Source organism: Antennarius striatus, chromosome 5 (genome assembly GCF_040054535.1).
Source record: "Antennarius striatus isolate MH-2024 chromosome 5, ASM4005453v1, whole genome shotgun sequence".
Lineage (NCBI taxonomy): Eukaryota > Metazoa > Chordata > Actinopteri > Lophiiformes > Antennariidae > Antennarius > Antennarius striatus.
In genome coordinates this window covers 12,851,832-12,865,108 of record NC_090780.1, presented here as the reverse complement: position 1 = coordinate 12,865,108, position 13,277 = coordinate 12,851,832, and the positions used below count along the sequence as shown (strand labels likewise).

The window sequence follows — 13,277 nt, the reverse complement described above, 5'->3', positions numbered from 1 at the left end:
TTAACACTAATGGATTTCACATAGTGTATCTGTGAAACCTAAATGATTAAAAATTGATTATAGCAGCAAAAAATGTCACGTAATTACAGTATATAAACAAGTCACGTCTTTGACTTATATAATTGCAGAAAGTGCAAAGGGATGTTGATAGAGAAGTACAGAGAAGGCCAAACGGAGCTGCGTTGTGTTTTTGTAGATCTGGAGAAAGCCCAGAGAGGAACTGTGGTATTGTATGAGGAAGTCTGGAGTGGCAGAGAAGTATGTTAGAGCAGTGCAGGACATGTATGAGGACTGTAAGACAGTGGTGAGGTGTGCTGTAGGTGTGACAGAGGAGTTCAAGGTGGAGGTGGGACTGCATCAGGGATCAGCTCTGAGCCCCTTCTTGTTCGCTATGGTGATGGACAGGCTGACAGAGGAGGTTAGACAGGAATCTCCATGGACTATGATGTTTGCAGATGACATTGTGATCTGCAGTGAGAGCAGGGAACAGGTGGAGGAGAAGCTAGAGAGGTGGTTTGTCCTGGAAAGGAGAGGAATGAAGGTTAGCCGCAGTAAGACAAAGTACATGTGTGTGAATGAGAGGGACCCAAGTGGAAGAGTGAGGTCACAGGGAGAAGAGATCAAGAAGGTGGAGGATTTATTACTTATAGTCAACAGCCCAGAGTAATGGAGAGTGTGGAAAAGAGGTGAAGAAGCGTGTATTAGCAGGATGGAACGGGTGGAGGAAAGTCTCAGGTGTGATGTGTGATAGAAGAATTTCATCTAAAATGAAAGGAAAGGTGTACAAAACTGCGGTGAGACCAGCGATGTTGTTTGGTCTAGAGACAGTGTCACTGAGGAAAAGACAGGAGACAGAGCTGGAGGTAGCAGAGATGAAGATGCTGAGGTTCTCTTTGGGAGTGACCAGGATGGATAGGATCAGGAATGAGTACATCAGGGGGACAGCACATGTTAGAGGTTTTGGAGATAAAGTCAGAGAGGCCAGACTGAGATGGTTTGGACATGTCCAGAGGAGAGATAGTGAATATATTGGTAGCTTGAACCGCCAGGCAGGAGGCCTAGAGGAAGACCAAAGAGGAGGTTTATGGATGTAGTGAAAGAGGACATGAAGGTAGTTGGTGTGAGAGAAGAGGATGCAGAAGACAGGGTTAGATGGAGGCAACTGATTCGCTGAGGCGACTCCTGAAGGGAAAAGCCGAAAGGAAAAGAAGACGATATAATTGCAGAAAAACACTTTCTTCTTTTAGCTTTTCCCTTGAGAGGTTGCCATAGCAAATTGGTTCTAATGATGAGCACATATTCCCAAATTAAAGTAGTAGTTTCCCAAGAATTTTCTATTAATACTTAATGACATGTTAGACAGATCTGAGTAAAATATCTCGTCTGTGTCCAGAGTGCAATGACCGTCAGGATAACTGAAAATGCATCCACAGCGTTATAAACTGAATGCTTTTTGGTGTACTTTTGTTAATGTAGCCTAACCAATAGCCCATCTCACACGTGACAATTCTCTATTAACAGTTAAGGCTCTGGATGCAAAATCTTAAGTACGAGTATTTTTAGTCGGAATTATGACAACTAGGAGTAAAATATAGTAGAATGTTCATCAGTGCTGGTGCATGAATGTCTAGGTCATATTTCTGTAAGAAAATTTAAATGGTGTGACAACTGAATGGTTGGTTTTTTAATTTACATGCATTTATTTTACTATTTAAAATGTAGAAACTGTAAAATTATTTTCCCTTATTTAGAATTTGATATCTCTTCACATGCATTAAACTTGCTGCTCCTCAAAAAACAAAGCACTGCAATTTTGCTTTTTAAAATGTGTTTATTAAAGGGTATTCAAATATTTGTATTTTTCAAGTTTCAAAGTAACACATCAAACTAGACCGGTGGCTGTGAACGATTGAAACAAAGCTTCATGGGTAGACAACAGATTCAGGATGGGCATTTGCTTTCAATTATCAATTCAAGCAGCTTACATTTCCCTTCCACTCAGTTAACCAGATTGTACTTAATCCGTTCAAACACTACTACAGGCAAATCTATTTGATATTCTTTTGAAACAGTATATTTCCTCATTTAAAAAAATATTGAGATGTTAGCACTGTAAAAACAACTTATAATACTGTCATCAAACAACAACAAACTGCATCTTCAACTACCAGACATTATTGAAGATGTATTCCCCTTGTTGCAGGCAGTGAAGTTGGAAAAAAATTGTACAAATTAAGTTTTTCACAATCTTAAGATTGTTGCCTAATAGAATTGTTCAGTTTTCAATGAATAGCAGTTTCCCAATACTTCCAATCATTGCTTTTATAGACACCAGTATTTATTTAAATTTAAAAGCATATTTCCTTTGGAAGAACAGCTTTAACCCACCCTTGTATAGTGTCCATAGAGAGTTGAGTGGACTCCCGTGAAATAGTCCAGAGACAATTGCACCATTATTCACTCAATAACATGTATGCAGCCTGGAATAACTAAGTTTACATTTCCTTCAGCTTCATTTACTGTGAGACAATCAGTAACCACATTTCTTGTTATCTGTCTGCAATTAATGAAACTAATGATTTCTTCTACTTCAGCTGGTGGCAAGCAATGGAGTAAAATCTTTTAGTGCAACAAACACCAAAGCAAGGACAGTCATAAAAACCAGAGTGGAATTTATCTTCATTCTAGTGAGGAATAAAGATTAAGATTGTTTTTTCAAAATTTTTGCAGTTTTCACCATAAATTTTATTGTCTCTTCCAGAATAAAGCAGTTGTCGTGTTTTTTTCCCCAATCATTCTACATACTTTGCACCAATTACTGCGTCAATATGCTGCAAAACTTATCAAGGACTTGTACCAAAGATGCAGAGCAACTGCTTTGACAAAAGTTGTAATTTAGCCACCATAATTAAAAATACAGGCAGACAGACAGACATTTATGCCAAATAACTTTGATTTTTAAATTTATGGTTAGACCCGACTTTGAAATTTGATTAAAACATTTTTTAGGACATCAACTATAAAATGTCCAGTTTCAGTTACTTGGTCTAATACTTAATCGCTAATACATTTTACACCTTCTGGCCTACACACGTCTCAGAAAAAAACAAAAAAAACAAGAAGACAACACAAAGTTTGAAAAGAAGAAGGATAATGAATGAAATAACAGCACAGATAATTAGGTACTGTGTAACAAACAAAAAGACAAACAACCCAGGAAATAAATTCATTATTGCTTGAATGAACTTACACTTTATGTCACTCTATCCATTCCAGCTAAAATCTTTGGCCACAGGCTGTGTGCTAATGGACATGCCTTTCCTTGCCTCCACTCCTAAATCGCAGCCTCTGGACTGTGCTGGTCTGAGGCTTATTTATTCTGATCCAACATCATTAAAATCCTATTTCACGCAAAGTGTTGGATCAACTTTTTTTTCCTTCACCTTCCTCGCAAGCTGCTAAACACAGTAAACTCTTGGGACTGTCAAGCCTTTACTTTCCACAGAAAGTGACAAAACTATGGCCAGCTTCCTTAGTGGACACTCAGCCATGATCCACACTCCACCAGTGGAACGGCCAGCTAGTGCCTTTGCATGTCTCCAAAGGAAATCCCACAGATTGCTGAGCTCTCTCTATTCTCCCCGAGGAGAAAGACTCCTGATGCCTCGGCGCTGGGCTGGCTGATCTCACTTGGAATCATAGGGCACCTCATGGTACATCAAAGTTTTACAATGCGCAGGGATGTGAGGCCAAAGCCTGGTCACAGTGTGGAGAAAAGGGGGGTTTGTTTCTTTGGCTGATCTCTGCCGACCCCTTGTAATATTCCACAAGAGGAAAAAACAGGGTGCAAGGCAGAGACCATACCAGTAAGCAGAGCAAAGAGAGGGTGGAGAAGTTCTTTTCAGTCCAGGGTAACAATGTCCATCAAATATTTGCATCACCCAACCACTCTACTCTCCAGAACACACACACACACACACACACACCCTGTGACTGTCACCCTTAATGCCCCGACAGGGAAACAGATGATTCCTTGCAGCAGATAGCGCCTGTTTATCTGTTGTGTCGAAAGCCTGTGGTGCCATCTGGGCCTGTGGGCTGGCGGATCACGTGATTGTTGGGACGAGTTACTTCTGATGGTTGCTGCATACTGGTACGAGGTGGCCTAATGATATAAGGAGAAATGCCAACACTTTAAACAACATTGTTGTCCATTTAAAGTACTTCATAATTAAAATCACAACTGTGCTAATCATTGTTGTTCTTCTTTGACATGTCTTACCTGTCCTGGCTTGGACTTTCCTGAGGCACGTCATCGGAAGACGCACTACCCAAAATCCTTCGTCGGGCTTCAGCGTATTCTGCCTCCCGTTGGGCTAAAGACTTCATCTGCTGAGAGGGACGAGACGAGGATGCAGCGTTTCCCGCGGTACCATTGTTTGAAGGACGTTTCAAAATTCTAATTTGAGGCGGAGGTGCTGCAGGCAGAGAGTCATCCTGGATTACAATAGCCGTTCTAACAGGTGAGCTTCCCGTACCAAAGTTGGATTTCCTGTACAGGTACAAACATGTACGAGGCATGAAATCACTGGAGAAAATTGCATTCTTGCAAAGTATAGAACATTTTTAATAACTTTTCTTTTTGCTTACTTTGACTCCTGGTTTATTTTCAGCTTAGCTTCAAGCCTTCTCTCGATTTCCTGAGGAGAAATAAATTTTTTTAGTACATTTGATCAACAATTCTCTGAATGCAGTTAAGCTATGGATTTGCCCTGTTAACAAAAGGAAGCAAATTAAATTTGCAATTTACTGCATGCTGTTGACATTTTCAGAGCAAAGCAACGAGTGATTCTTAGGCATTAAGTCAGTGCAATGTTGACATGGTGAACTTAATACATATCACTGTAACACTAGGGTTGGGCAATACATCTGGTTTCAGCAACAACACCACAATGCATGCATCCGTGGAGGGTTACGTTAGACCCATGAAGTCAAACTCGTCAAGCAACATTTTCTTTTTCTGTTGTCACAAAACTTCAGTGGTTCTGATTCTTCCGTGACAAATCTACAAGAGAAGTACATCTAATAATTTGCATTATAACGTTATTCATTTTAAATAACATTCTTTAAAAAAATGTTGTTTTCTATTACAAATACTCAGACATTACTGTCAGATATCTTTATTAATGATGTACTAGAATTATTGCTTCCAAATACAGCTGTGAAAGGGATTAATTTCAAGTTATTGAAGCTTAGTTTTATTAAACTTCCAAGTGTTTTTAGTCTGTAACAATACAAATAAAATTATACCTGCAACTAAACAATAGAGTCTGTGACAGTCCCAGCACACTGGTACCAATATTTACAGGGACAGGCATGATTCATCTCAAGTGCAGGTAGTTCCGCAATGGGCGGGTCTCAAAAACATGGAAATGATTCCAAAAATAAGTCGCATTTATACAATTTAAGTCTTTAATCTGACTCTTTGCTTCCAGGATCGTTAAATCTTGAACAAACATAATGTCATGGAGCCAGAGCTCATCCCGGCGCTCCGTGGGACACACGGGCCTGGTCCACTCGGACACGGAGCCTGACTGTTAGGTGAGAAAACAAGCCAGCAGATGTCCGTGGGGTCCAGCCTGAGGTGGACCACCTGCGTGTCCGACCGTCTGGGTGGAATGTTCTAGTGAATACCGCTGGAACGTGAATGTTTCTCACCCCGCTGTCCGCCGCCTCTTCCCAACTCTCTGCGATCTCTTCATCCTCCATGTTGGACGCAGATGCTAGCTGCTCCCTTCTGCGGTTCAACCGACCCACGTTAACGGTCTCCCATCCACGCGGGGGGGCATTCGGCTGTGGGCAGAGCTCCCACGCAACCCCGATGAGCTAAATGTCACTGCTGACGCGACCGAATACGAGCTGAATTCACCGACTAGCCACCCTCCCTTTAGCCGCGTGCTGTAGCCTGCTAGCTTAGCGTCACGCCGCGGACACCCCCCCACGACTGCTCCTTTAAGTCTGGCGTCACATCCACCCTGACGAACCCACCCGGCCTGCGGCGTCGACGCGACGCACGGGAGGAGAAAAACACGGGCTGCACGCAACGGTTCAGCGTTACGTGAAGGATATCGTGGAGAGAATAAAGCGCGACCGTTTGAACAGGAAGTGACACGTTTGACGGATTAGCTTTAGCTAGCATCAACTGCTAGCATCAAAGTTCCACAACTAGAACGGTTACAGATGGGAAAGCTAACTCTGCTAAAGCTAGCTTGACTGATAAACACACTAGAATAAAAAAGGTCCTTGTAAATAACAGGTCATTAAAGAACACCATAAGGTTTTCCACACACATACATGTAGGCTCAACACACTCACACAGACACTGATGTAGTGGCAGACAGCCCCCACATGGCGGCGCCATTGGTTCCTGTATTTAGGGGGTTCGGTGCCCTGCTCAAGCCCCCCCGGTAAGGCCCAGGAGGTGAACCGACACCCCTCCAATCACTAGAATGTGTGACACAAAATACAATTAAGAGTCAATTGAAAGATGTGTTTTCATTCTGATTTTAAAGTCAGATATAATGATGATGTTTTAAATTAAAGTCAGAGTTTCAGAATAGGATGAATGTTTTAGTCGGGGTGACAAGGACGTAGCATTAAATCCATCTTATGCTTTTTTTTGTCGCCAATCAATGTCTCCAGAATCTCATCAAAGATTTATGAAATTGAATACAATTTAATTATTTTCAGTGTAAAAATGCATGTTGTGAATGGCAGACATGGTTACAGCATAGTTGCTTATTGAATAGGGATTGACTGCTTCTGATTTGCTTCTTAACTTCTTAAAAGTTCCATTCAACAACTGATGAACTTGATTTTTTAAAAAGAATGTTGAAGATTATTATGAAGGGGAGGATAATGATAATGATCATTATATTATTATTGTTGTACTTTTTACCATTATTCTTGCTGTTGTTATTGTTATCCAGATTAAAAAGTCAGAATCATGGCTTCTCAACTGAGAAAACTAAAATAGTTTTCTTTAGGTGTTCTTAATATTCCAAGTATTATGTTGAAATCTGGGGTTGCAAAAAAAGACTTATGACTTTTAAGTCAAAATTTAAGATTAAAAAAAAAAAAAGTAGCTTCAATCCTCTTCCATATTACATAAATTGATCAATGAAAAGTAAAAGCTCAGTTATCTGCAAAAACATGCCGACAGATAAAGTAACAACAGATCGAAATGTATTTTGTTATTGAGGCGTTGAACATCAGTGACTCTTTCTAAAACAAGCATTACCACATAGAATATCAGTTTCAAAACTTTTAGATTCACATTTTCTTTTACGTTTTAACAAATCCTCCTCAGTTCACGGCATGAGGTTATTGTTTTGTCTGTCCAGACTTTCCACTCTTAATGCCGTGCCGCCGGTCTCAGCGGTGACCTCCGATACTTGAGGGCGTAGCTCCGGCGGACCCACCCCGGTCTGGAGCCGCTGGTGCGTCGCTGTGCTGCGGAGGTCGCTGTTCAAAGAGCGGAAGATGGCGACTGTTTGGAAGCTGCAGAGGAACCTCCGGAGCTGATGCCGGGGGAAGCAGTGGAAAGATACACACTCAGAGCTCTCAAAATACTACGTCCAAAGCAACGGTACGCACAATTAACCAGTTAAAGTCACATTTTTCTGGGTCAAACCTCAAAGAAGTGTCTAATAAGAAGCGCTAGCACCGAACAAGCTAACGTTAGCAAAGATTATCAGCTGTGTCTGAGGCTGGAGATGTCAGCTAGCCTGTTAGCTAATGGGTGTAGCATTAGCATGGATTGTTGTCCTGGATTGATGTCGTGTCATTTAGATGTTTAAGTGTAGCGTCCCAATGCTTTGCCAACCAGGGCAACTTCAACATTTATAGTCGATGGTATAAATTGCGCCATTAGCTGAAGTGTAGTTTATGGTTGTCAACGGTAGCATGGATGCTCGTGGTCAGTTAGCCATCGTTAGCCATTAGCGCGCTAATATTGTCACTGTGGGGATGAAACGTCAAATTCATTGACATGTGGGTTTTAAACGCTGGGCAGTTGCTGAAGTTACAGTGTTTAGCAAAAATTGTTCCTAATTAAGCTGCATTCGCCTGACACTGGCCCCAAATAGCTGGTTTTATATAGGAATTAGCATTAGCAATCCAGCAGTGCATTATATGTGATGGCTAACGACTCCAGGTGAAATGGAGCTAGCGATGTGTGGACGGACCATCTGTTCAGTCCCAAAGGGGCACCACCCGTCTCAGGGAATGGATGTTGACATATAATTTTGCTGATCACCAATGTTAAAAGCTGCAAATTGTTTAGGCTACACCGTTAGGCAGTATCGATAGGGTCCCCCTTCCTCAAATGAATTCTCCTTCCTCATTAGGGCCGAAAATGTCTCGTCCTCTAGCTAAAATGAATGTGATCACTGATAGTCTGCCTAGCTGGAGCTGATGTTAAACATGGTTCTGAACCTATAAACATGAATTCATATATCACTAGCATGATTCCCCATGTCTTAACAGATAATAATGTCCCGTTCCCCTGACAATGAGGACGGGTGCTTTGTTGCCATGGATACTGAAGACGATGGTGCAGAGCCTGCTGGGATAACGGAGGAAATGGAGGCAAAGATGGGGTCCTGCCGACAAGGAGGGATTGTAGATTGTGGTCGAAAAGCAGGAGGGAGAACAATGGTGGAGTTGCCAGAGGAAGTCCTTGAATATATTCTCTCATTTCTGTCACCTTACCAAGAACACAAGACTGCTGCACTTGTGTGTAAGCAGTGGTATCGCCTCATTAAAGGTATTCCATTAATATGCACGCAGTCTTGAGTGAGTGGATGTTACAGTATGAGCGGACCATGGACAGTGAAAGTTCGAAAATTAATATAAATGGATTTATTGTTCCCTTACAGTAATTTTTATTTTTGTAATCTCAGTTTGCACTGACATTTTATCTGACCTAGGTGTCGCTTATCAGTGCTACCACGGTTTCTTGAGAGCTGTCCAGGAGGGAAATATCCAGTGGGAAAGTCGCACATATCCATATCCAGGAACCCCTATAACTCAACGATTCTCACACAGTCAGTATACGCTGCATGACAATAATTCATGTCAAAGTGCACACCACCTATAGAGTTTTAAATTCAGCTTCTTATTTACAGAAGACAAACATTGTTCCAAGTTGTGCTTTTTATTTCTGGAATGCTGTATTGTCTGAGCAAGGTGCCTTGACTGGCATGTTCAATCTCCATTTGCAGTACACTTTTTATTAGTGTCTATGAATATGGTTGTGAATTCACACCTGAATTCAGGTCCGTTTACAGATTCATCTGGGAACAGGTTGAGTAGCCAGCACAGTATTTGATTTGATGTTGTAGAAGTAAAACCAATAATCTTATTGAATACATATAACAAAATTTTACCACTTCTTTACTTCATACTGACATGCTTCCGTCCCTTTCTAAAAGGCCAAATACTTGTCTGTCAGGTAGTGTGTGCTCACTTTTCCTAATTGTGGTCAAATGAGCCAATATTGACATTAAAATTATAAAACAATCTCTCGCTCAAACTCTGATTTTATGTATAAAGTCACTGAGGTGTAATCCATACATGATTTCATTGGAAAGGTAAAAAAAAAAAACCTCAAGTAAATCAGAGCTTGAGCTTACTGTTTGGTGCATTTTTCTTTTTGCAGGTGCATGTTATTATGATTCGAATCAGTCCATGTATGTGTTTGGGGGTTGCACTCAGAGCAGCTGTAATGCTGCCTTCAATGATCTTTGGAGACTTGACCTCAACAGCAAGGAGTGGATCCGCCCTTTAGCTTCAGGTATGAGTCAGTAACGTAGTAAAGATCGACAGATATCAGAGCTCTTGATAAGATGTGCACCTCGGGTAAAAAAGTAACTAAGTTGTCCCTATAACACAGTGGATGATTAAACTGCATTTGTGAACATTGTGTTGAAATGCTTAGCAGCAGAATGCTGCGTTTATGGTGATGGTGATAAAAATATTAATTCATTTTTCAAGTGCACTTATGTTAGTACCGTCACCTTCAGGGTAAAGAAAGTGATTTCTTCAACAATGTTAACTTGAGGGATTAAATAAAAATGAACATCTACTTTTCTACTTAATTTTTTCATTGTTTTTAATGGATACATACAACATTGTGCCGGTATAGCAAAAGTTTGAGTTACATGTTTTGGCTTTTGTTTCTCAGGCTCTTATCCATCTCCTAAAGCTGGAGCGACTCTAGTGATGCACAAAGATCTGTTGGTTCTGTTTGGGGGGTGGACTCGCCCCAGCCCTTACCCACTGCACCAACCAGAACGGTTTTTTGATGAAATCCACACATACTCTCCTTCAAAGAATTGGTGAGAGGCGCATCTGGGTTAGCATATACAGCATGTTTTAATAATTGGTAATTTTTGTCCGTTTGTGTGTCTGTGTTTTCTCAGGTGGAACTGTATAGTTACAACACATGGACCTCCACCTATGGCTGGCCACTCTTCTTCTGTAATCGGAAACACCATGGTGGTGTTTGGAGGATCATTAGGAGCACGTCAAATGTATGAATACATGATCTTTTTTTAAATTATACAGTCTGAGACAGAAATGTTTGTTATATTGAAAAAATGACTACATGTTTCACATATTTAATGATATAAAAAAAATATGACTTCTCAGATGTCAGATGTTTTATATGATGCACTAAGGTTGCATCATCTGCAATCCAATAAACATGATTATAGTTACACAAAAAACAGGCCAAACAATAATAAAGATTTCTCAAAAGTAAGAATCCTTACCCAGGTTAGCCTCTACCAGACTCCACCATTGACATCAAACTAATGATATTTAAATTTGAAACGTGTCGACTTTAGATCTCAAGCTGTTGGCTTGTTGTAATATTGAATAAAGGTTCAATTCACCTGTCTTGTCTTTGGACGGTTCTGATTAGGAGTAATGAAGTCTGGGTTCTGGATCTGGAGCAGTGGTCCTGGTCCAAACCTCCCATATCTGGCCCCTCACCCCACCCACGAGGAGGTCAATCACAAGTAAGCAGGCTTCAAAATTCAGGCTAGGAAAAATTGTGTAGGTTGGTTTTGGGTTTTTCTAAAGTTTCTGACATCTTCACCCATTTGCAATACAAGTAATTGGATGTAGCAGTAACTCTCACATGTAAAATTATATGAATTTATTCAATGCTTTTCTCTTAGATTGTAATTGATGATCAGACGTTGCTCATCTTGGGAGGCTGTGGCGGTCCTAATGCAGTAAGTCGATTTTAACCAAAAATGTTTGGCTTCATTTAATTTCAGAATAATATCTGTCTCTTCATAAAAATTCAATGGGATTAATAGAGATGACAGGTTTGACTTATCTTTGTGTCTTTTGTGTGAAAGCTCCTTAAAGATGCCTGGCTCCTCCACATGGATGCACCACCATGGAGATGGCAGCAGTTGCAGGTCGAAAACGAAGACCACGGGGCCCCTGAGTTGTGGTGTCACCCGGCGTGTAGAGTAAGTTTCTGGATTAGGTTTATCTGTGCATTTGACAGGTTTTAAGGTTGTCTTTCTTTTTTGTCATCTTGTTTGTTTACCTCTAGGTGGGCCAGTGTGTGGTGGTCTTCTCACAAGCGCCGTCTGGCCGTGCACCCCTTAGCCCAAGTCTTAACTCTCGGCCCTCCCCTATAAGTGCCACCCCAGCCCCTCTAGGCCCAGAACCACCTTCCCTCCGGTCTCAGTCTCCGGTTCGTAGCGGAGCTGCTGGTGTTGTCCTGGGTGCTGTTGAAGAGGCTCCGTGTGTGAACGGCCGATGGGGAACGCTGAGACCTCGGCCTTCAGCAAGAGGAAATAACCGAGACGGGAGCCCGTCTTCGTCTCAACAACCGTCTCCGTCTCAAGGCCCAGACAGTCCTCTTGCTACCCTCCCCCCGTTGTTAAATGGATCGTCCCCCTCACCACGGACAAGCCCAGCCCAGGCTGCTTCTCCTCCCTCTCGTCCTCACCTGCCTGCCTCAACAGACTATGACTGGGAGTCTTCCTCATCTACCACCCACCATCCTGAGGTGCCCAGCACTAATGGCCTCCATACCCCCCCCACAGGCTCTCCGCGCACTCCCCCAGGAGCCGTGTCTCCTGCTGCCTTAAGACGAGGTCTAGAAGCAGTAAAAGACAAATCTTCCTCATCTTTACCATCTTCATCGTCAACGTCTTTGTCTTCCCTTCAGACACAGGGACCTTCATCTGGAGGAGGAAGTGGAGGTGGAGGAGTTGGTCCTCCTGGAACTCCTCCATCGTCCTCCAGCCCTCCACAGGCTGCTGGGGCTGATGGACATGCTATCCCGCCTATTGCACGGCGTCTCGGCCATCACCCTCCCCAGAGCCTGAACGTGGGGAAGCCGCTGTATCAGTCTCTCAACTGTAAGCCCATGCAGATGTACGTGCTGGATGTGTCCCGAGCCAAGTCTGCTGCGTTGGTATCCTGGAGAGTTTATGGAAACGGGACCCCGTCTGCAGTCACTGGGCCTCCTGAGACCAGCCTTCACACAGTGGTACAGGGAAGGGGGGAGCTCATTATTTTTGGGGGTCTGATGGACAAAAAACAGAATGTAAAGTACTACCCTAAAACCAACGCCTTGTACTTTGTACGTGCTAAAAGGTAATGCAGCTGCAGGTGGGATTGGAGAAGACAGACGCTTAACCCTGTTGTCACACAAGGGAATTAACACAAAAGGCCTTTTTCCTAAAGACAGGATTATGGGTAAATAACATGATCATTGTTAGGTGTTCCACAAAAAAATTCACTATTTTCCCTTCTGCCTACTGCAAGCATTCAATATAAAACACTTTAACTACACTTTGATTTTAAAAAAAGGTTTTTTATGGGAATTTTGTGTGAGTTGGTATGCGTGAGGTCTGTTTGTGTTGAAGACTGCAGTGATTACAGAGAACAGGATGTTTTAATGTTCTCCCATGGGACATCAAACTATTACATTTCAACCCCCCCCCCCATTCAGCTCTGGAAGAACAGACGATTAACAGAAATGGTCAACAACTACCTTCCTTTTTGTATCACTCTTAAACCCTGCAATGTTTACATTTAAAATGGTGTATGTGTGTGAGTGCATGTGTGGTGTGTGAAGGGTGGTGAATCTATTGATTAATGTGTGTCAGACCATGATGGGTAACATTTGTGTGGCACTGTACTTTAAACATAGTTTAACAATAAAGTCCATGTCTGCTCTG

General features: G+C 42.0%; 2 protein-coding genes across 4 annotated transcripts; one reads left to right on the top strand and one right to left on the bottom strand.

Annotated features, from left to right (window-relative positions):
* Positions 1-2,707: 2,707 nt before the first annotated feature.
* Positions 2,708-6,484, bottom strand: LOC137595169 (SUZ RNA-binding domain-containing-like). The gene is made up of 4 exons (XM_068315063.1): positions 5,719-6,484; positions 4,651-4,700; positions 4,283-4,552; positions 2,708-4,165 (listed from the first exon to the last, which is right to left on the bottom strand). The coding sequence occupies exons 1-4, from the start codon at positions 5,767-5,769 to the stop codon at positions 4,054-4,056; spliced, it is 483 nt and encodes a 160-aa protein (XP_068171164.1). The 5' UTR covers positions 5,770-6,484; the 3' UTR covers positions 2,708-4,053.
* On the top strand, positions 5,399-13,277 carry fbxo42 (F-box protein 42). Of its 3 annotated transcripts, XM_068315062.1 has the most exons (12): positions 5,399-5,601; positions 7,404-7,648; positions 8,548-8,827; positions 8,991-9,107; positions 9,722-9,856; positions 10,247-10,400; positions 10,485-10,595; positions 10,988-11,084; positions 11,247-11,303; positions 11,433-11,549; positions 11,636-12,185; positions 12,260-12,492. In XM_068315062.1, the coding sequence occupies exons 3-12, from the start codon at positions 8,554-8,556 to the stop codon at positions 12,358-12,360; spliced, it is 1,713 nt and encodes a 570-aa protein (XP_068171163.1). In that variant the 5' UTR covers positions 5,399-5,601; positions 7,404-7,648; positions 8,548-8,553; the 3' UTR covers positions 12,361-12,492. The 3 variants fall into 3 exon arrangements, with proteins under 3 accessions (XP_068171163.1, XP_068171161.1, XP_068171162.1); XM_068315060.1 differs by having other exon boundaries at positions 5,405-5,601; positions 11,636-13,277; XM_068315061.1 differs by lacking the exon at positions 5,399-5,601 and having other exon boundaries at positions 7,270-7,648; positions 11,636-13,277.